General features: G+C 38.5%; 1 protein-coding gene across 10 annotated transcripts in view; it reads left to right on the top strand.

The window, feature by feature from the left end:
• The window catches only part of LOC5564690 (rhoGEF domain-containing protein gxcI), a 179,198-nt gene that overhangs the window by 116,710 nt on the left and 39,570 nt on the right, over positions 1–22,918 (top strand). For 8 of the 10 annotated variants that reach the window (XM_021837312.1, XM_021837313.1, XM_021837311.1 and 5 more), the window contains 4 exons: positions 6,681–6,969; positions 14,945–15,008; positions 15,894–16,065; positions 16,363–16,478. In XM_021837312.1, coding sequence (XP_021693004.1) covers positions 6,681–6,969; positions 14,945–15,008; positions 15,894–16,065; positions 16,363–16,478 — 641 coding nt within the window. The remainder of the gene's footprint in view (positions 1–6,680; positions 6,970–14,944; positions 15,009–15,893; positions 16,066–16,362; positions 16,479–22,918) is intronic. The other 2 variants (XM_021837315.1, XM_021837314.1) reach the window with 1 other exon arrangement.

The following is a 22,918-nucleotide window of genomic DNA, read 5'->3' as shown; positions in this document are numbered from 1 at the left end:
TTTATGTATAAGTAACAAAAAAATACATAAAATATGAACAATTTATAATTTTCAAAAGCAGTAGTTTTCCAATGAATTTCTTATAATTCTTATAATTAAGGAATTCAAAATGGGTTTGCTACAGCATCACTCATAACAGTTGAACATCATTCATCATGGAGAATAGATTTCAAATTATTGTAATAAATTGGTTTTCCAAAAATTGATAATTACAAAGTTGCACAATTGCTACAGCCCTTACTAATATAAGAGTAATTCTCTCTGCAACTATCGACGCCTATCGTTATTATTTAAGGTGATTATAGAACGAAGCCATACCTCAAACTTTCAAGGGCACAAGACTTGAGAAACATATAATTATAATCACCTTAAATTCGTAGTCACTGTTCACTAAATTTTGCTAGAATTAGCTAAGAAGTGTTTTGGTCAACTCAAATTGGTGGACCCCTCATAAGCCAGCAAGCAAAAAAGTTTGCAAAAAGCTCACTTGATATGATCATAAACACATGAAACCCTTGAGACATGAGAAACTTGATAGCATCATACAGAGAAAAGATTCAGCTTCCATATGAAGTGAATAATAATAGTCCACAAAATCTTCCACAAGTTTCGGACATTCTACCAAAAGCTCCTGTAGACGTTTGTCTGAAATTCTTTCGAAGATTCCTGTCGGAGTTTTTCCGTAAGTTATTGCGAGAGTTCCTCTGGACGTTCCTGTTACAGTTTATCCGAAAAATCCCCTAGGAGTTCCTCTAGAAATTACTTCATATGTTCCAGTAAAAGTTGTTTCGAAAGCTCCTAGGATTTCTTCCGGAAGTTCCAGCCAGAGAAACCTTCCGAATGTTTCTTTAAGATTTCATCTAGAGAGTTCTTCTGTTGCTGTTGCAGAATTTATTCCAAAACTTCCTCTAAGACTTCTTCCAGCAAGTCCTCTTGAAGTTCTTCCGGAAGTTTCCCAACGATTTCTCCTGGAAGTTCCCCTAGGAGTTTTTCGGTAAGTTCCTTTAGATTTTCTTTCGTAAGATCCTCCAAAATTTCCTCCTGAAGCTCCAATAGTTCATTTGGAAGTTTCTGTAGGAGTTCTTTAGGAAGTCCTTTCGGAAATCCGTCTAGGTTGAATGTTCCTCTAGAAAGTCGTCTTAGATTTTTTTCGGAAGTTTCTCTAGAAATATTTTCTGGAAGTTTTGTAGGAGTTGTTCTGGATGTTTCTGTAGGAGTTCTTTCGTCCAGAAATTCCTAGAGGAGTTTCTCCGGAACTTCCTGTAGGAGTACCTCCGGAAGTTCCTGTAGGAGGTAATCCGGAAAATCCTGTATGAGTTCCTCCGGAAGTTCGTATAGGAGTTCTTACGGAAGTTCCTGTAGGAGTTCTCACGGAAGTTTCTGTAGGAGTTCCTCTGGAAGTTCCTGTAGGAGTTCTTCTGGAAGTTCCTGTAGAAGTTTCTCCGGGAGTCCTCCGGAAGTTTCTATAGGAATTCTTGTGGGACTTCCTTTGGAAGTTCCTTCGAAAAATCATGTAGGCGTTCCTTCGAAAGTTTCTGTAGGAGTTCCTCCGGATTCTGTAGGAGTTCCGGAAGTTCCTCCGCAAGTTCTTGTTGGATTTCCTCTGGAAGTTTCTGTAGAAGTTCCTACGGAAGTTCCTGTAGGAGTCCCTTTGGAAGTTCCTAATTGAGTTCCGCCGGAAGTTCTTTTAGGAGTTCCTCCAAAAGTTTCTGTAGGAATCCTTCCGGATTCTGTAGGAGTTTCCTGTAGGAATTCTGAAAGTTTCTCCGCAAGTTTCTGTAGGAGTTCCTTTGGAAGTTCCTGTCGGAGTTCCGCCGGAAGTTCCTGTAAGAGTTCCTCTAGAAGTTCCTGTAGGAGTTCCTCTAGAAGTTTCTACGCAAGTTCCTGTAGGAGTTCCTCCGGAATTTCCTGTAGGAGTTCCACCGGAAGTTCATATAGGAGTTCCTCCAGAAGTTTCTGTAGGAGTTCTTTCGGAAGTTCCTGTAGGAGTTTCTCCGGAAGCTCCTATAAAAGTATAAAAGTAGGAGTTCCGGAAGTTCTTGAAGGGTTTTTTTCTGAAAGTTCTTGTAGAAGTTCCTCAGGAAGTTCCAGTAGGAGTTCCTTCAGAAAGTATTACAGAAGTTACTCTGGACGTTCCTATAGCAGATTAGCAAAAAAAATCTTCTGATAGATCCTCTAGAAGATCCTCCAGATTTTTTTCCTAAAGATCCCCGGATGTCTTCTGGAAGTTTCACTAGTTGATCTTAGGAAAGTTCTCGTTGGATTTCACATAGAAAACTATTCTGTAAGTTGCTGTAAAGTTTATCTCGAAACTTCTTCTGAAATCTTCCAGAAATTCTTCTGGGAGTTTTTCCAGCAAAACCCTTATAAGGATTCTACCCCATTACCCCGAATGCCATTTCCCCGAATCCCATCACCCCGAATTCCATTACCCCGAATGTACCATTACCCCGAATTCCATCACCCCGAATGCTATTTCCCCGAATTCACAATTATCTGGACATGATGATATTGATGACATTTTCCCACGATTTTGGAATTCGGGGTAATGTCATTCGGGGTGATGGGTCTTTCGGGGTTTTGGAATTCGGGGTAATGGCGTTCGGGTTAATGGCATTCGGGGTAATGGGATTCGGGGTAATGGGGTAGAATCCCTTATAAGTTCTTCCGGAAGTTTCTCAAGGTTTTCCGCTGGAAGTTCCTTTCAAAGTTTCTCTAGGTATATCTCCGGAAGCTCTTCTAGGAGTTCTTCCGGAAGTTCCTATGGAACTCCTCTAGAGATGACTCCAGAAGTACCTTCAAAAAATCGACTTCCGGGAGCTACCCAGGAGTTCCTCCGAAAGTTCACCAAGGAGTTAATTTTTACTCCATGAGATATTCTGGAAATTTCGTTAGGACTGCTTCCAGGAATATCCACTAGAAGTTTTCTTAGAAGTTTATTCCTATTTAAGTTCTGCTGGGAATTCCTTTAGAAGTTTCTCCACTTCTGGAGTTCCTGCAGATAATTCTTCACTTCTGGAGTTTCACTAGAATTTCCTCCACAAGTTCCCCTAAATTTCCCTCGTCAAGTTTTTTAAGAGTTTCTTCGAAAGTTGCTGTAGAAGTTCCTTCACAAGTTTTCCCAAGAGTTACGCCGAAAGTTCCACTAAGAGTTTCTCCAGAAATTTCAATAGGAGTTTCTCCAGACGTTCTACCAAGATTTGCACCTAAAATTCCATCAGGAGTTCTGCCGAAAGATCGACTGTAAGCTTCTCTAGGAGTTGCTCCAGAAGCTCCTGTAGAAGTTTTCATGAAAGTTTTTCCACACGTTTCACTAGGAGTTCTTCGAGAAGTTTTTTTTTAGTTCTTCTGGAAGTTCCATTAGGATTTCTTCCAGAAGTTCCTCTAAAAATTCCTGTACGAAATCCTCTCGAAGATTCTCCAGTTCTGGAGTTCTCCTGGAAGTTTCTTTAGGATGTCTTTTGGAAGTTCGTCAAGGAGTTCTTCCGAAAGTTATTCTTAGAGTTCCATAGGAGTCACTCCGGAAGTTCTGTAAGGAAATTCTCCGCTAGTTCCTCTAGAATTTCCCCTTAATATGTTTCCAGTAGTTCCACAAGGAGTTACTTCGGAAACTCCACTAGTAGTTCCTCTTGAAGTCCATTCTGGAATCGTTCCGAAAGCTCCTCTAAGAATCACTTCGAAAGTTCCTCCAGATGCTCCTCTAGGAGTTCCCTTAGAAAAACATTCGAAAGTTCCTGTAGAAGTTTCTTCGAAAATTCCTCTGAGTTTTGCAACTAATTCCTCTGAAAATTCCCCTAGGAGTTTCTCTGGAAGCGGATATTTTTGGATAGTTCGTCCGCAAGTTTATGCATTTCTCTGGAAGTTCATCTTGAGGTTCATCCTCAAGTTTCCCAGGAGTAGCTCCGAAAGTTTCACTAGGAGTTTTTATGATAGTTTTGGTAGTTTCTCCTGAAATTCCTTTGGGAACTTTTATTGGAGTGTCTTCAGAAGTTCCCCTAAAATTCTGATGGTAGTTCTTGCAAAAGTTCCACTAGAATTTTCTCCAGAAATTTCTTAGGAAGCTTGTTTAGGATTTCCTGTGGAAGTTCTCTGAGTAGTATTTTCCGGAAGTTCTGCTAGGAGTTCCTCAAAATGCTTGCAAGCTTTCCCAGAAGTTCCTTCGAAAGTTAATTCAGAAGTTCCTATGGAAGGATTTCTGTTATATGTTTTTCTAAGAATTTGTTTGGAAATTCATCTTGGAGAAATTCTGCTGAACGTTCCACATTTTTGCAGGAAGGTTCCTATAGAAATTGTTTCTGGACTTCCTACAAGAACTTAAGCGTTATATAGATTTCTTTTTTTTTTTCAAAACTTCCCTCGGGGATTTTATAAGAAAATCTTCCAATGATTTCTGAAGTGAATCTTTTGGGATTTATTTCTTAAAAATTGTCTAGAAACTTTCCTGGGAATTCCTTCAGTGTTTCCTCTAAATATTTTTTTCTATTTACCATTTTAGGGCATTTCAAGGGATAACGTCAGAAGTTCATCAGTACACAACTTAAAGATTTTTTTTTAAAGAATAACTTCAAAAGATCTTCGAGGAATTTTTTTCAAAATTAATACAGGAATTTAGATTTTTCTAGAAAGGAGACGACCTGATGGAAATTTTTAGGTGTACTTCTTTGCAAAATCCACCATAAATTTCCATCTGAATTAATTCCAGAATTCCATTAGAAATTCGTGCAGACTTCCTCTGGAATTTCAGGTTAGTAGAAGTTCTGAAGAAATCCTTGTAGAACTCCTAACTCTTAGTGAAGTTGCCGAAGAAACTCACGGGTTAACTTCCAAAGGAACTTCTGGGAAATCTCCCGGAGGAACTCTTAGGGGAACTTCTGGAGGCAATCCTTGCGGAGCATCTAGAGCAACGTATTTAGTACTGTACCATTCAATGGTATAGTACTAAATTTAGTTCTTCATTTATTCATTCTTTTATTCTAAACAGCTCGAAGATTTATTAGCATCTTAAGAAACTTCTAAATGAATTTCTGGAGGTATTCGAGAGGAGTTCAGGAAAAAATCTAGAGGAACTCTTGAGATAACTTGCAAAGGAACTCTTAGGGGAGCTTCCGGAGGAACTCCTTGAGAAACTTCCCGAAGAAATCCTAAGGAAACATCTGGAGGAACTCCTTATCAGACTTCCAAATTCCTAGCACAACTTCAGGAAGAACTTGTAAGATAACTTCTGGAGGAAATCCTAAGAAATTTTGAGGAAAACTTTCTGAGGAGTTTTCAGAAGAAATCTTGAAGAAAATTCCAGAGAAATTGCAGAGAGATTGCAGAAAATCTGTGGCATACTTTTAAAGAAACCCTCAGAGGAACTTCCAGATGAATTTGTTGCGGAGTTCATAGGATTGCCAGAAGAACTTGTACGAGAACTTCAGGAGAGTTTCCTATTTCCAGAAGAACACTTTCGGGAACTACCATAGAAATCTACAAGAACTTCCGGAGGAACTCCAAGAGAAACTTCCAGATGTACTCATACAGAAACTTTCGGAGGAACTACTGCAGGAACTTCAGGATTCTGCAATTACTTTTTGAGAAACTCCTTCAGGAACTTCCAAATTAACTTCTACAGGGATTTTTTGGTAGAAATTATGGACAAACTGTGGACAATCTTCTTGAACTTTCCAAGAAACTCCTTCGAGACCTTCTCCCAAGGAACTCGAACAGGAACTTCCTGAAAAACTTCTACAGGAACCCTCAGAGGAACTCCTACAGGAACTTCAACAGGAACTTCTGCAGGAACTTTCGGTTGAAGTCAAACCAAAAATTTCGGATGAACTACAGGAACTTCCGGTTCCTGTAGCCAAGCGTGGCATGTCTCACAACATCTTAGGAGTGCTCATACAAAAAAAGTGACAAGGGTAGGGAGAAGTGGTCAAAAAATCGAAACTTATTAACCCTTAAAATCCCGAGACGAATGTTGAAATTTTAAATGGCCACAACTCGGAGATTAGTAGATCAATTAATTTGAAATAAATTTCTAAGTAAATGCGCTTAGTTGATCTTACAATTTAGGGTGAGACATACCCACTGACCCCTCTCCCATTTCTGGGTAAAAGAAAAACAAATTTACTCCAATTGTCTGTATCTCAAGATCCTTAACAGCTGGAAGGTTGGTGTCTTCGGCGAAGCTATACGTTTATTCCAGCTACTTCAAATAAGAAAAAAAAATCTTCTTCTAAACGATGCCACTAGTTTTCCTATGAATTTCAAGGGAAATGTGAGAAAAATAAAGTTAAATATTCTCAAAATTTATACATAAATACACTTATTTGCAATCTGTTTAGATTGCTGGCTTACAAGGGGTGCCCCAATTTGAGTCAACCAAAACGCTTCTCATCTAAGTTTAGCTTATTTTAGCGAACAGCAAAAAAATGAATCCTAACAAAATGCACCGATGGTAGTTTGGTTTCAGGCAGAATAACTTAGAAGAAAATTGTAAAACTTTGTGGAACAAATCAGGTTTAACAACTTAAAGTAACTTTTCATTACACTTAAAAAAAACGGGATAAAATTACCTTTCTAACGAAATGTCTTCATCTTTCTTTTCTTGCTCCTGCTATCCACCATCTGGAACGCGATCGTTTCCCCCTGAATGCCAACTAATGAACCATCCCGACCCCTCGAACCGGATGCAGCCGGGTGAGTCTAGTGGCCTATTCAAAAAAACTATTAGCAAATTGAGCACAGAGTACCGCCTGCAGTTCGTGTGGCCCCACGTGCGCAGGGCTATCAAGGGGGCCACCGGTGAGGATTCGGTGATCGAGCCACCGCGCAAGTCCCTCTCGATGGGTGCACTGAAGGCTGCGCAGGCCGCTGTCGCTGCCGGTGTCACCAGCAGTCACCAGCAGCACCACCACCAATACCACCACTACCATCAGGCGGTTCCCACCGTGCATAAAAAACGAACCGCAAACGAGCGAGAAGGTGCGCGAGACAGAGAGCGAGCTAGCTGATCATATTCCATATACTTATACTTCATCATCGTCGTTCGTTTTGTTTGAAGTACCTCTGTCTCTCAGTTATCGATGCGAAAGTTGCTCCCTTTAACGATCCATAAACAATACAGTTAACCTCAAATATTGCTTAGCAGTGCTAGTTGAGCACTTTTAATGCTTGCTTAAAATTTCGGAATTTTGTAACAGAATTTTGTTTTCTATCAATCTATAGATCTTGACCATCCTTTAAATTAACGTTTATTTAGCAACCCATTAATCATTCCATGATGAAATATATAAACAAAGTTATTAATTCCATCTTAAACATGCTAAATTTGATTCATAAATAGTGAAGTTATCTAGTAGAACAGTATATTAGCGATCTGGACCACATTGGAGTAAAGTGAAACGGTATGACAATGTTGAATGTTGTAAAAATCTAGAAATCGAGCTCTATCTCGATTTAAAGTTAAATATTGTGAATTCGAAAAACGAATGCTAGTACGAATCGAAGTGATACACTAATGAGTTGTAAGCATTAATGCATTGAGATCTGCACTTTCATCAACCTCGTTGACTACAGCGTAGTGTCACACCATTATGAAGCGTATTGTGTGTTTTCCATTTTATCATTCAGCAATCTTCCCTCTCAGTCATGGCACATAGCCGGCACTGACACGCATCATGGTCTGTTGCTTAAAATCTGCACATAATCGTTTCGATCTGAGAGAGAAGAGACAGCTCACTGACAGTTGGCATGTTTTCTTGCCTTCTTTGACTTCTTTCTTAAATTCTTGGGTTGTGCACAATGGTCAGATGAACTTATTTTGGTCAAAATTAATCACTTCCTGTTGTTCACTATGAAAAAGGATGAGAGTATAATCAATCAATAGAAGTTTGGCACACTCAACTATATTTAGGTATTCAACTTTTTAAAATGTGAAATTATCGAGAAACACCTAGAAATTTTAATTACGTTTCCTTGAATTTTGTCGGTTTTGCACGCTTTGCCTTTCGAATGTGCGGGTTTTCTAGTTACAGTCAGAAAGGTTCTCTTGACTTTTGGGAGCTCACAATCAAAGCTAGCTGTCCCCTATCTCTTAGGTTCCGCTTCATGCTATATATGAGATATCAAGCATTCTGCTTGCTGCCTTTTCTCTCAAGGGTGGATTTTCTCTATGCGTGGATTTACCAATGTAATGGATTTTACTGCGTGCGTGTGCTGGAAAAAGAAAGATGATTCAACGTCAGATTGCCTTATACCGCTCTTCGTTTAGCTGAGTGCCTGACGCTCTCTCGCACTCTTCATCACGTCCCACAACGTTGTGGTCACAACTTTTAAGATAGGTCTCACAAACTGATAAATCCAGAAATTCTTCCCAACAGCTCATTAATGGTACTGTGTAGCTCATCTATCTGTTGACAGACATAGGATATTGACTTGCATGCAACTTTGGGCACATCGATTCGAAATCACCCATCGCTAGTGGCGCGCTAAGCAAGGGGCGTCAATAGGAGAACAGAATCGATTCATTCCTTTTCCGAGTCACTATTTTTCTGATCCGTTGCGTGACTGCTGATCGAATGAACCGAGTTGCATAAAAAAGAGCCACGGATTGCTCGATCGGATTGAATCGGATTTTTTGAACGGTTCCGAAAAATTTCGCCCATCTCTAATTCTTTTATTTCTAGAATTCTCGAAACTTGATAACCGAGCTCGAATGTTTGCTACAGCTGGATAAAGATCTGAGACAACACTAGTCAGATTCTGAAAAAGAATCCTTGTTTGTGTTCAAAGACACTCTAGCAGGATTCATGATACAAATCACGCTCAGAATTCTGTAAGAATCACAGTCAGTAATGGGTGGAAGGATTCGGACACCGGAAAAACAGCCCTGGCGGGGTCTAGGCCGGGTCAGCTCACACTGTGACCGTCCTCATCGGATTTTCATGATGCGAGATTGAACGCACTGTCAAATAGTTCTGTTATTGAAGTAACCCTGCAGATTGAGATTGATAATAAGGATCTGGTATGAATGCTACTATAGATATTATGATATAAAGGAACTACCGAAGGATAAGGTAAGAGCATCGAAAACTGCGTAGCCTAATAAATATGGACGCTGCTGTATTTAAGGAGTAGACTGGCCCATACTTTTCAACAGCAAGCTTCCTATGAAATTACATTTCTGGAAAGAAATTTCTCATGCATCGAGACATATGATTATTTTTCTTTTCAGGTGCCCTTATATGAGCTCAATTTTTTTTTTTGTTTCACTTAACTAAACTAAACTAAACTAAAGTGTTGCAACGAATCCATACTTCCTGACAGGAAAATATTCGAAGTGATCCGTGATGAAATTTCATGAAGTATTCCTGAAGATACCATATGTATAATTGATTCCTGAGATTTGAAAGGAACTCTAGCAAATTTCCAGAGAAATTTTGGGAACTTTATAATAATTTCTTGGAGAGTAGTTACAAAACTGTTTTCGAAATGTTTTTTTTTTCAGTAGTTTTAAGTAAAATCCAAAGAATTATGAGTGTTCTACAGTCATTTTAAGTTTGGAGCCTGTAATGGGTGAAATTGTGGAGGAATACTTGGAATTATTTATAAATTTTTAAAGGTGTAATTTTTAATTGGATAAATTCTAAAAAAAATGAAAGCATTTTCAGAAGAATCTTTGTAAAAATTTAAGATGTATGCCATGAAAAACATCAGGTGAAACTGATCGACAAACTAAAAAAAATCGCAAAGTGATTTCTTGAGAATTTTCACAAAGATAACTACGGAAATTTCTTCAATGATTCCTACGAGAATTCCATCAAGGATTCCTACGAGGATTGTATAATTCCTACAAGAATTAATTCGGAAATTCCTCTGGGGATTCCTTCTTGAATTCCTCTGGAGATCTCTCTGAGAATTCCACCTTGGGTTCCTTTGAAAATACCTCCTGGGATTTCTGCGGGTATTCCTCCAGAGATAGTTACAAGAATTCTTATTTAATGAATTCTTCTAGGAGTCCCTTCAGGGATTTCTGAGGGATGTGATATCTTTTGGAAAATCCTCCAGAATATTATTCAGTAAATCCTCCAGGGAAACCTGCCACAATTGTCTCAGTGATACCGCTAGGAATTGCTCCAGTGATTTCTTCAGGGATTTGCTTATTAATACCGTCAAAGTTTACTTCCAGATTCCCTTTGAAATTTCAGGATTTCCTCCCGAAATTACTCCATGAATTCATCTACGATACCTTCTCCTCTATGGTGCCTGCAAGCATATCCTCCAAGGATTTTCCCAGTGATTTCTCCCTAAAAGTCTAAAGCGACTTTTTCGGTATTTTTCCAGGATTTCTTCTAGTAATATTCTTCTTGAAGTTCTCCAAGAATTACCCCAGGGAATTTTGCAGTAAACAGATTCACAAAAATTCTTCAAATGATTTATCTAGAGATTTTTCTAGTAGTATGCCAAGGAATATTTTTTTCCTTCATAAATTCTCCCAAGGATTTCGTCAAGAGTTCCAACAGTAATTTTTCTTGGGTTTTTCAGCGATTCGCCACTCATTCCTTCAAGGATACTTCCTGAAATTTCTCCAGGAATTCTTCCAGATTTTCCACCGGGAATGCAAGAGTGCTCCTGAAAAAGTCCGTTGGGATTTTTTTTTTTCAAGGATTGCATCAAGGAACTCTCCAAGATACGTTAGAGAAATTCCTCAAAAGGATAGCTCGGAGATTTACTTGGAAGAATTCCTGGAGGAGTTCCCTGAGAAATAACTTGCGGAATGCTTAGAACCCTTTAGAGTGGCGAGAAAGATTCCTCCAAGCAGGTGTTTTTACGAGAATTTCTTCAAGGATTTTTCCAGGGTTTTCTGGAAAAATTCTTGAAGAGATTCGTAAGGAGGTTCTCTAGTGGTACTTTTATGGAATATCCTCCAGAGATATCCTCCTTCAGGGATTCCTCAGGATATTTATAATGAAATTCTTCCAGTGATTACTCCAGGGATTATTCCAAATGATTTTCTCAGGATTTTGTTTTTCAGAATTTCTTTTGATGATATTTTCCACGGTTTTCCGTGATTTGTCTCGGGATTTACCACTTATTTTTTCAGGATTTCCTCCAAAAAATACTCCAGGGATTCTTACAGAATTTTTACCAGGAATTCCTCCAGATTTTTCTCCAGGGATTCGTTACGATTTCTCCACACATATCATCAGAAAATCCTCCAAGATACCATACAGAAATTCTTAAAGGAATATGTGGATGATTTTCCGGATAGCTTCTTGAAGGAATTTCTGGGAAAGTTCCCTGAAAAGTATCTTGTGAAATATCTCAAAAAATCCCTATTTGAGTCAATGGAAGGATTTTTTCAAGAGGTCCTATGAGAGTTGCTAAACAGATTCCCCCAGGATTTTTCGGAAGAATTCTTGAAGAAAATCCTAGTGGAGGAATCCCGGAAGGAAATTTTGATGAAATCCCTGAAGGAACTTCCGAAGAAATTTTTAAAGGAACTTCTAGAGGAATTCCTAAAGGAACTCTTGGAGGAATTGCTGAAGAAACTCCTGGAGAAATTGTCGAAGGAACTCCTGGATGAACTCCTGAAGTCACTCCTGTAGGAACTCCTGGAGGAGTTCCTTAAGTTGCTCCTGGAGGAATTTCTGAAGTAGCTCCTGGAGAAATTACTGAAGGTTCTCCTGGAAAAAAGCACATTTTGAGGAATTTCTGATAAAACTCCTGGAGGAATTCCTGAAGAAACTCCTAGAGGAATTCCCGAAAATATTCCTGGAGAAATTCCTGAAGGAACTCCTGGAGCAATTTCTGAAGGAATTCCAGAAGGTACTTCTAGAAGAATTTCTGAAGAAACTCTTGAAGAAATTCTTGAAGGAAGTACTGGAAGAATCGCTTAAGGAACTCCTGGAGAAATTCTTGAAGGAACTCCTGGAGGAATTCTTGAAGAAACTCGTGGTGAAATTCCTAAAGGAACTCCTGGAGCAATTATTTAAGGGAATTCTTGAGCAATTTCTGAAGAACCTCCTGGAGGAATTACTGAAAGAAATCTTGGAGGAATTACTAGAGGTACTCCTGGAAGAATGCCTGAAAAAGTTCCGGGATTAATCCGGGCATGAATATTTGCCGCGCACTACTGACCAACCCGGTTCTCCTGGTTTGATTCAAAACACCTACTTGCATGTGATGGCCTCTTTCTTTCTCTTCCGGAAGGTCGGTGAGTGTCTACATATTATTTTTTATCAATGCAACCATTTCCTCCTCGATCGCTGTCATCCATTTCGGTCAATTAGACCTCTTCTTCAATTCGGCCACGGTTCTTGGCAAGCTTCCCACATACTCCTTGGCACTGAGTTCGAAGATGGCGCATATCTTGTCATTGTCTTTGTGGCACTCCGGTAACCATCGGTTAAAAACATTACACCGCTTTTTCTTCCTTCTGCAATAAGCGCACTATACTGTTCGAAGAACGTGCTCTCTCGTTTCTTCTCCAAGACCTTTTGCTTCTGTTGCTACACCACGGTGCCCCAACAGACCGCAAAAAAAAATGTCCATCCAAACTGAGCACAGGGCTCGATTCCTGAAGTCATTCTGCACCTCTGTCGTGTCCGCATCTTTGATCAGGAATTCCTCCGCATTCTCAATTTCGATGCACTCCAACAAGTCGTATTCTTCCAACAATGTCAACATTCTTGGTTAGGGACAAAATGTCGAATGACAACAATGTCGAATCCTTAAACGTCAAAAGTGGTGCATTTTAAACTACACAGCAAAAATTTGTGAATATTAAGTAGCACGCAATTTGGACATCGACGGAAAATTGTGGCAGGCAATTGAAAATTACAAGCGTTAGCCAACAGCTGAAGCAAATATGACCATCTGTCAACCAATCAGGGCCCTTCCAACTGTATTTCAGTTAAATCCGCTAGAAATTTACATGAATCAGCCACAAAACAAACCCAGCCACGCTCGACAATCATACGACCAAAAGAATGTTCCGCATTGTTGACTGCTTCTTCATTCACTTCTCGATGAAACCGCCAACCGTCGAAGCGATTCTGTGATACACTCATTTTACGCAGAACCTGTTCAACTTTTGTCAGCCTCTTCGCAAGGTGGTGAGACGGTCGAGAGAGCTCGGGCGAGTAAATATCGCTCCAGAGGTCGCGAGTTCAATCCCGTTTGAAACTTTTTTTATCTATTCATCTAGTTTAATAGCTAATTATAGCTCATTTTCCAATCAGCATCAATGTAATTTTAAGATCGCACATAAATATCTATCATATATGATGGAGTCCTTTTGTTACATTCGACTCGCTATAATTTTACAGGTTTCGTTCGTACTGTGTATGTTTGCCAGACTTCTGTTTTTTCTTATCGGGGCTATAATGCTATAAATAATGTTTGGCACATAATGAATTATTATTTCTTTTGAAAATGAAACACTTGAACATAAGAAACTGATTAATATAGATTTATTTTTATGATTGATTGATTTTAAGTTGTGATGTTTGTACATTCAATCGAGAGCTTTTACCACTTACAAATGTTTACTGTGGACAAGAAATAAAATAATACAGGGGCCTATTTTGTAAATCGAGCAGATTTATGTGACTCGTCTGTATTCATTGTCGATCAAAGCAAGCATGCATATTTCAGATGTCACCCATCGACTCCCATGGGGCTCTGCACAATAATCTGTCCCTCTCTTTTACTCCTTCACGAAATTAGTAAACAACAAGGCCAGCAAACGTCAAAATCGCAGACAAAAACCAAACAGTGCAGAAACCCATACACTGAAACAAGCGTTGCAGTAATGAGAACCATGAACGTGTTTTTAAATTTACTATTCCAACCACGTTTGAGCTATCATGAACACTTTTTATTTGCGTTTTGTTCTCTCTCAATCCAACCGCATCGATAGCCGAGCGGCTAGCGTTCGCGCTTGACAATCGGCAGATCCTCGGATCGATTCTGGTCTGCTGCAAGTTTTTAACCATGATATAGTAATTTTTACTATATAAGTGGTGCCATGGTAAAATTGAATGCACAAAATATTCTAAATAAATGCGAATTTAGTCTGCACAAATCAAGTGGCGTTGTGTATTTAATTTAACCCTCTGATATAGTATTTTCAACCGCAACGATATTCTCAGTGTAGTAATCCAGTCACATAGAGTGACAACTGTCGAAAAACTCGAGTGACAGAGCTGAGTCGAGCGAATTTTTCGGTCGACAGTGACTCCAGTCGAGTCATTTTGATCGTTTCGACTTATAAAATAGACCCCACAGATAAAGGATAAAAAAATTATAGGTATTTCAAATTCGACTCAAAATTCAACATTGTCATACCAAACACACGACCCAAAATTATTAGGAATTCAAGTGAGTACAGATTCGTAAGTAGTAAAGAAGGTATAATTAAAAGCAACTTAAACCCATATAATAAGTAGTGTCCTTCGGCTCAATGCAGAGCAACTGCATAACCTATAACAGCGACCACACATTCCAACCACGAACCCAATGATAACCCAGTATTAAAATCTGCTAGAAACATGCAAGCGACCAATCTCTGCCCCCTCTCTGCTCTTGCGAGGTACTTTTTTAAACCCTTTCAAAATGTTTCGGGAAAAAAATGAATCCTAGAACATGCCACCGAGATTAGTGCTATATGACTAGTAAATCTTCAAAGGTTGAAAAACCCAGCCATAGACGCCGTGTAAACTACTACTCTGCATTACGTTACATGTTGCTCTCTTTCAGTATATTTATATAACTCCCTCTCTCTATGTCGTATAGATACCATATGATTTAATGACTTTTGCTACGTTTTTCGCTAGGTCCCCCCTTTCATGGTGGTGCTTTCCGGAACCGAAAATTTCACTTTTCATTTCTTGTTTTCTTTTCCTTCTCTTTCTCTTTTTCTTCCCTCGGTATTTCCTTGACCAAACACATGCAGCGAACGCTCACGAACTGGAACCCCTGGTGAACGACGTCGACGGTGAAAAGCCGCAGCATGAAAAGTAATTATCGTTCATCGTTCTAGTACAGCTTTTACGCCCGGTGACCGTCCGTGGAAGTGCAGGACCCAATTCACAGTGGTGCATGGTTGGACGAAACCTAAAAAATAGAAGTTTCCTAAATATTGAATGATTTTTTCTGAATATTTTAGATTGTAGTTTGTTCAACCATTTGAATTGCAATTTTATTTCAATTTGTTCAATTATTTAGTGTAAATTGCCACTAATTGGGTTATGCATTATTTGTTGTACACAGTGTATTCTGTTTTTCTTCGTCTATGAAGACTTTCAATAGATACCGATCTGTTCTTTCCGCTGCTCCTTTTACGTGCTGAATTCGCAAAAAAAAACCTTAATCTTTCCTAGAGAGAGATATGTTACTGTATAGGTGATGCGCAACTAAGATTCTAATTGCTGTTTATGAAGTGCTCATGGTACCTTCTGAGTGAAACTGATTTAAGAAGCCTGAGTCTTCAATAAATTTTGTCATTCTCAACTCGATGTGGTATTGAGCTGCATTTCTCCTTTAAGATTTTGTTCATTTTTTGCGTTTCATCTACATTCTAACTATATGAATTTGTTAAAAAAAAATATCCGGACAAATTCCATCGATATAACGAAATACTGAATCATTATTTATTTCTTTGAAAACTACTTTGAGGATCACATAAACTTGGTAAATTATCGATTCCCATTCATTCCGGGCAATCCCGAAGTTTTGTCCGACCTTTGTATTAAACCGCACCACTGTGCGATTGGGGAAAAACCTCTTTGCCATATTGCCTCCTAATTCGGCAAAATGTGTTTCATTTCTGCTGAAACGACGTTAACGGTCCGGTTCCATAATTCTAATTCAGATGTCTTTTTTTCTGCTACCGTCCGACCTAGACGGGACGCGGCAGTGGTCGAGCACAAACTCAAGGCATTCAAGTCGGAAAAGGAACGGTACGGTTTCGAGCCGGAACAGGATGGTGGAGCCGCGTTGCGAAACAGTGCCGCCATGGACAGCGCCTGGTACAAGGAAGTGCTGGAGCTGCGGAAGAAAGCCGGTGAATACAGGGTATGTAAGGAGTTATCGAATCGAACTTGGTAATGGTTGATACATAACGGTAAAGAATTTTGTAACCTATTTTTTTTTTAAATAAATACATTGATTTTGAGTTATTGTTCTATTTGCCGACAACAGAAAAAAAAAATCGTATAAATATGAACAGACAATTATTTTTATCTGATTGTTATTCAGAAACATTAAGAAATACAATATCTGTCAACCATTCCTATACCAAATACCCAACAGTCTTTTACACATTGTATTTTGAATAATGCATCATATGTCCACTCATGTCTTTCATTACAGAACCGAGGATGGGGTGGAGAGATCAACCCGGAGTTGTTCAACAAACAGCAAGAGCTCTGGGATCAGGTGTCCAGGCGAAGCTCGCTGAGTGCCCTATCGCTGGCGTCCAGTGTAAGGTAAGTGCATCCAGTCACATTGGTGCTTAATCTACAATGTATGAAATATGAAAAATGCTTGCCGTGTTAGTTCGGGCTGAATCAGCATCAGTAAACACACTTACTCATAGAGTAGGTAAATGGATTTTTTGTATGAACTAGGGTTGGTACCTTAGTCTACCAAGTTTTAAGTTCCACTACTATTAAAGGTTATCCGAAATTTCACGAAGTGTAGCTTGTTGTTTTTAAGCAAATTAATAGACCAAAATACAAACTATCGCCGTTGAGAAAGAGAGGAGGATCTTCTCATCATCGTAGCATTGTTAAATAACATGTAAATCCATTCGTTTGCATAGTAACAACAAGCTACACTCTTGGTTACCAAATGGCTTTCAGGGCGAGATAATAAATTAAGCGATAGCCCTAAAAACTGAGATAGAGATAAAAAATAAACCGCAAAATCAATACTTTACTAATCATTTTTAATTACAATTCCAAAATCTGAGATGTGACAATGCATAATTCTGTATAATTTTGGTAAAGTTCAATATACAGAATCTGTACATCTTCATTTCCAAAATATCTGTAATCTGTATATACAGATCCTTGGTCACAAAATTGTCGAGAAAATCTGTCAAATGCAGATAAATCTGTATAAGTGGCAACTCTGGACCGAAGTGATAAATCTTTCAGATACACCCCAGTAGGGGTATTCGCTTAGAAATTTTCCCGGAAATTTTTTAAGATTGTTCTACAAAATTTATTCCAGATCCTACCCAGTGAACCAGGTATCGTACAAAAATGTGCATCCAATATCACAATTTCGTACGTCAAAAATCAGAATCGCACAAGATGTCAAATTAAACGTTATCAATGTTCATCATAAGTTGTATATAAATCCCAACACGATTTATAAACGACAATCTGTGTTGATAGCGAAACATGTCGTAAAAAGTGCAACATAGAATCGCGTTAAGTTGTTTAAATTGACAGATCATATATATATCCAGAAAGTATCATCTAAATCGCAATAACTTAGCAGAAATTACCAATTCAATGTTGGTATCTGCTGACGATGGGCCTCAAAGAACAACAAAGCAAGTATCGCTGTACATGAAACATGCATGATTTTTGGCAAATAATCACGCATTGGCAAATAATGTTGAATGGGTACACAAGCAACTTCTAGAAATTTTTCAAGTGCTTCTCTAAAGAATCTCCACCAAATTTCCAGAACTTTCTTTATGAGTTCTTTTGTGGTTCTATAAATACATTTTTTTCAGATAAAGTAAGCAATGCTCTTTCAAGCTATTTTTTATGAACAACTCTTGCAGTCGTGAAAGTCTTTTCAAGAAAATAATGTTACAGAAATTCCGGAATTTGATTATAGTCATCAAATAATATTATCTAAGGATTCTTTTAAACAGTTATTCCAGGATTTATTTTAAATATTCCTTCATCATATTTTGAAATTTCTGCAAGGTATTTTAGGGAATCCTTAAAGAAGTTTAATTTTTCCAGAGAATTGGCAATTATTTATGTCATCTTATATCGGATTCTTTCAAGACATTACTGCGGGGATTTTTTTTTCAGTTATTTGTACAATTGTTTCATCAGTTCTTTTCTGAAATTTATTCAGAAATTATCCTCCAGGGATACCTTGTTAGTACAAACATTTTAGAAATTTTTTCGACTGGTCTTCCTAAAAAGTTCTTGTTACTAGCGTGCCGCTGTAGCAAGAAAAAGACGATCAAATCCTTAACGACCTTTATTCGTCCGAAGTTCAGGGCCGTTTTAAATTCCTGTTTATATGTAGATTAGATTTTAGGGCATGTTTTAGGTTATGTTTTAAGGTGTATAACTTCTTACGTTTAGTGCATTTAGTCTTTTTTTCCTCGGCTTCGTCGGACCTAGCCTGCTGATTAAGGTTTTATCAAGAGACCTATGTAATTACGGTTGGTGAATATGAGAAATTATAACTTCAAATAGAATATCAATTTCTCACCTGCTATCAATCAAACGTTCTTATGATCGACTGTCCTCTCCGTACTATTAGGCTATTTTACGTTATGTAGTTCTAAGTTAAATAAATGTTTAGTTATAATTCGAGTTCTAGTTCACACAAGTATACTACCTTATTCACTTGAGAGATAAATTCATAGTAATATAATTTATAAGAACTTCAAGACAATTAATCTGGAGTATTACATGTTACTGGTGCACACGCTATATTGTAATTTTGCCTTGTCATTAACCTGACAGTTCATTGTATCGGTTCGATCTGTCAACCGCTGTCACCGCGACAGTCTTCCGCAAGGTAGCTGTTGATGAGGTGCTACCCGAGCAAAGTCCAACATCAAAATGAAAGCAAGTTGAAAACATATATTGTTTTCAACATCAAGTTGATATCATAATTTGATATCAATTTATCAATGAAATATTCGATGTCATATTTTGTTTTCTTTCTGCTATCATTTTAAATTTTTACTTATATTTTCTTTTTATTTAATTATAAATTTATTCGTGCTACATGTTTAAATACTACGAGAATATAAAAATAAAGCATTTATCTAGTCGCAACCATGTTTCAATATCAGTCGAAAATATGTATATCTCAGCGAGTTCTCAATTTGCTTTCAATGACAGCAGAAACTGTTTTCAATTTGCTTTCACTGGCAGCAAAAAGAGTTTTCAATTTGATTTCATGGGAACATTTTTCTGCTCTCAGTTTTGATATTTTAACCGTTAAAACGACCAAAATGACAACAAACTGAGTTATCAAAATCCGCGACAGCACAACATCAAAATTAGTTTTCAATATGATCTCAAGCTTTGCTCGGGTATCGACACCGAGGGGTTTCGATCAATGAGAATATATACCGAGGTGAGGAAGAAGACATTTAGTGTGTGTGACATCCGTATACGGTGCAAAATGTTTCACAACTACAAGCAAGCGAGCTCCTATAAGAAGACGTGTAAATTAGTGACGTAGTTATTTTTGTTTACGTTTTTTTCTCTTTACTAATACATAGCCATTGCTTCTTCTTCCACACCTTAGTATATATTCTCATTGGGTTTCGATGACACTTTTTGTTTTGTAGACTGCTACAGAACATAAAATTCGAACTCATCAAGATGGGCCCGGACAGGTTGGCTGCATGTCTGCATCGGCTGATAGTCAGAATCTGGGAAACGGAACAACTACCGGAGGAGTTGAAACAAGGCGTTATATGCCCTATCTACAAAAAGGGCGACAAACTGGAGTGTGAAAATTATCGTGCAATCACCATCCTAAACGCCGCCTACAGAGTGCTATCCCAGATTCTCTCCGTCGTGTATCACCCATAGCAAACGAGTTCGTGGGAAGTTATCAAGCAGGTTTCATCGACGGCCGCTCGACAAAGGACCAGATCTTTTCCGTTCGGCAAATCCTCCGGAAATGCACCTACGCACCATTCATCGATTTTGTGGCGGCATACGATAGTATCGACCGTGGAGAGCTATGGAAAATCATGGACGAGAACAGCTTTCCCGGGAAGCTCACAAGATTGGTCAGAGCAACGATGGACAGTGTGCAAAACTGCGTGAAGATCTCGGGCGAACACTCCAGTTCGTTTGAGTCTCGGCGGGGACTACAACAGGGCGATGGACTTTCGTGCCTGTTGTTCAATATTGCGCTTGAAGGTGTTAAGCGGAGAGCCGGACTTAACAGTCGAGGCACGATTTTCACGAGATCCGGACAATTGGGTTGCTTCGCGGACGACATGGATATTATTGGGAGAAAATTTAAAACGGTGGCAGATTTGTTCACCCGCCTAAAACGCGAAGCAACAAGAGTCGGGCTAATGGTGAATACGTCGAAAACAAAGAACATGCTGGTTGGCGGAACTGAGCGCGACAAGCTCCGCCTAGGAAGCAGTGTTACGATAGACGGAGATACCTTCGAGGTGGCGGACAAGTTCGTCTACCTCGGATCCTTGTTGACGGCTGACAAAACGCTCATAAGACCGGTAGTTCTCTATGGGCATGAGGCGTGGACTATGCTCGAGGAGGACTTGCAAGCTCTTGGGGTTTTCGAACGCCGAGTGCTAAGGACGATCTTCGGCGGCGTACAGGAGAACGGCGTGTGGCGGCGAGGGATGAACCACGAGCTCGCTCAACTCTACGGCGAACCCAGTATCGTGAAGGTAGCTTAAGCTGGAAGGATACGCTGGGTAGGGCATGTTGCAAGAATGCCGGACAACAACCCTGTAAAGATGGTGTTCGCAACGAATCCGGTCGGAACAAGAAGGCGTGGGGCGCAGCGAGCTAGGTGGATTGACCAGGTACACCAGGACCTGGAGAGCGTGGGTCACAGTGGAGGATGGAGAGAAGCGGCCATGAACCGAGTGAATTGGCGAATTATTGTTGGCAAGGCCTTATCAAGATAATTGATGTAAAACCAAATAAGTAAGTAGGAACATAAAATTGCTATGAAGAAACCTGGAAAAAAACGTCATCAAGTCTTTCGTTAACTATAACTGGAATCGCACCGTTATTATAGATAATTTATATATTTTCAGTTATTTTCTTAAAATTTTCTGCTGCGGTTGTTCAACGAGTTTATCCAGCAAATGCACCAGAAATTTTCCTTCGGAATTTTCGGAAGATTCTTTTTCCACGATTCCTTTAAAACTTTAAGCTATAACTACTTTGAGGAAACTTTTTGAAAAACATTCTTGGTATTCCTCGAAGATTTTCTATAGTAATACTACACTAATTTAGCAAAGACTCAGAAACCCACAAAGAAATGTTTTAAGAAATTGCTTCAAACTGGAAAATCGATGTACACCAGAAGTTACCCATGAATGTCTTATAGATTTTTTAGTGAGTATTTGAAGCGACCATCCATTGTTGTTGACATTCCGAAACGAACTTCCTATTTTTTTTTCTTTTAGATTTCAAGCATCCATTATCTAAAGAAATTCATGAAGACATGTTTAGTATTAGTTATTTGTTAAAAAATATTTCGAAGAATATTCGATAAAATTCTGCAAAATTCCTATAAGTAGTTTATGAAGGAGTCTATCGAAAACCATTGGAAAATTTATGACGTAAATGTTAAAATATAGAAAAAATCTTCCGAAGGTAACACGTGAAATTAAAATTTTCACGTTGTCCTAGAAAAGGAGAGTTCAGTATTATAGTATATCATTAAAGTCTGTGCCTTGGGAGGCCGTTGCCTCCCCCTGCCTGGCCGAAAAAAGAATCAAAATTTACAGCTTTGGCATGTGAGATAGATTTTCTTTTTTAAATATATTAAGATTGCAGCATATCCATAACGCGGGTAGATCACCTTTTCGTGGTGCGTTATGGGGTAAAGATCTACCAGTGAACCCTAGTCCTGACAGCTTCAAATGAAGAGAACAGCATATTGTAGTAATCAAAGGAACATTGTTTAATCCTTGTTATATTTTTGAACCTTGTTGAAAGTGACATGTCTCGGTTTTACCAGTTGCCAAGCATGATCTCGAGACAAGGAAAAATAATAAGTCGAATACAACATTTTGTTTTCTAATCTTTTATATATTTAGTTCTCTAGTTTGAAGAAGTTACGACTAGGATTCTGATGCATGGACAATATCGGTGGTATTTCTTGGCTTTATCAAGGGATCCGATTTTGACTGATAAATGGGCGCGCCAGTGGAGAGTGTACCCACCACATTCTTCAAAGGGTATAGATAGCGGAACCTTTCAATTAGAATACTTTCCTGCGATCATGTTAGGAATTACAACTGTAAGAAAACCGAATACTTTATCACTTCTCAATAGTGATAAGGTAACACGACATGCACTTAACAAAGGACACGAGATATACTACAATAGATCAAATATTGGTCGCAGGGGTTTATGTTTCAAACACAAAAAAGATTGCAGCATTTATACATAACATTGAGATTCATTGACATCGAAATAAAAATAAGGCTTCTCTCGAAGATTGTACATGGAACCATTGAAATTAAAAACTGATCTTGCAAGTAATCTGCAATGAGTATCAATATTATGTTTTGGAGGAAAGGTATTTTATATTATGGAATCTCCAATAATATCAAGAATTCTGCTAAGATTCTTGTTAGCAGTGCTATAAGTAACTCAAAATAAATCCATTTAGGAAGGAATTGGGGATAGATTCATCAAGAAATCTGTCAAGGTCTTCCTACAGCAATTCGTCCATATGTGTTTTTCTTGATATTTTAATGCAAGGTTTTTCAGATTTATTTTCACAAGAATTCCTATTGATTTCTTTTTAATTTTTCTAAGAAACATTGAGAAGTCTTTATTAGTTCTCTGTCAAGCTCGTCCAAGGAATTATAACTGAAAATTAGTTTAACATTCACAATATTTTTTGAATGACTTAATGCTTTTATCTTAATATATTTTGCATATTGCTCCTTGATTTTTTTTTCAGATTCTGCCTTGAA

The sequence above is a fragment of the Aedes aegypti genome, chromosome 1 (genome assembly GCF_002204515.2).
Source record: "Aedes aegypti strain LVP_AGWG chromosome 1, AaegL5.0 Primary Assembly, whole genome shotgun sequence".
Classification (NCBI taxonomy): Eukaryota; Metazoa; Arthropoda; class Insecta; order Diptera; family Culicidae; genus Aedes; species Aedes aegypti.
Note: the sequence above shows the minus strand (reverse complement) of the source record. Positions and strands in the feature narration are given on the sequence as shown.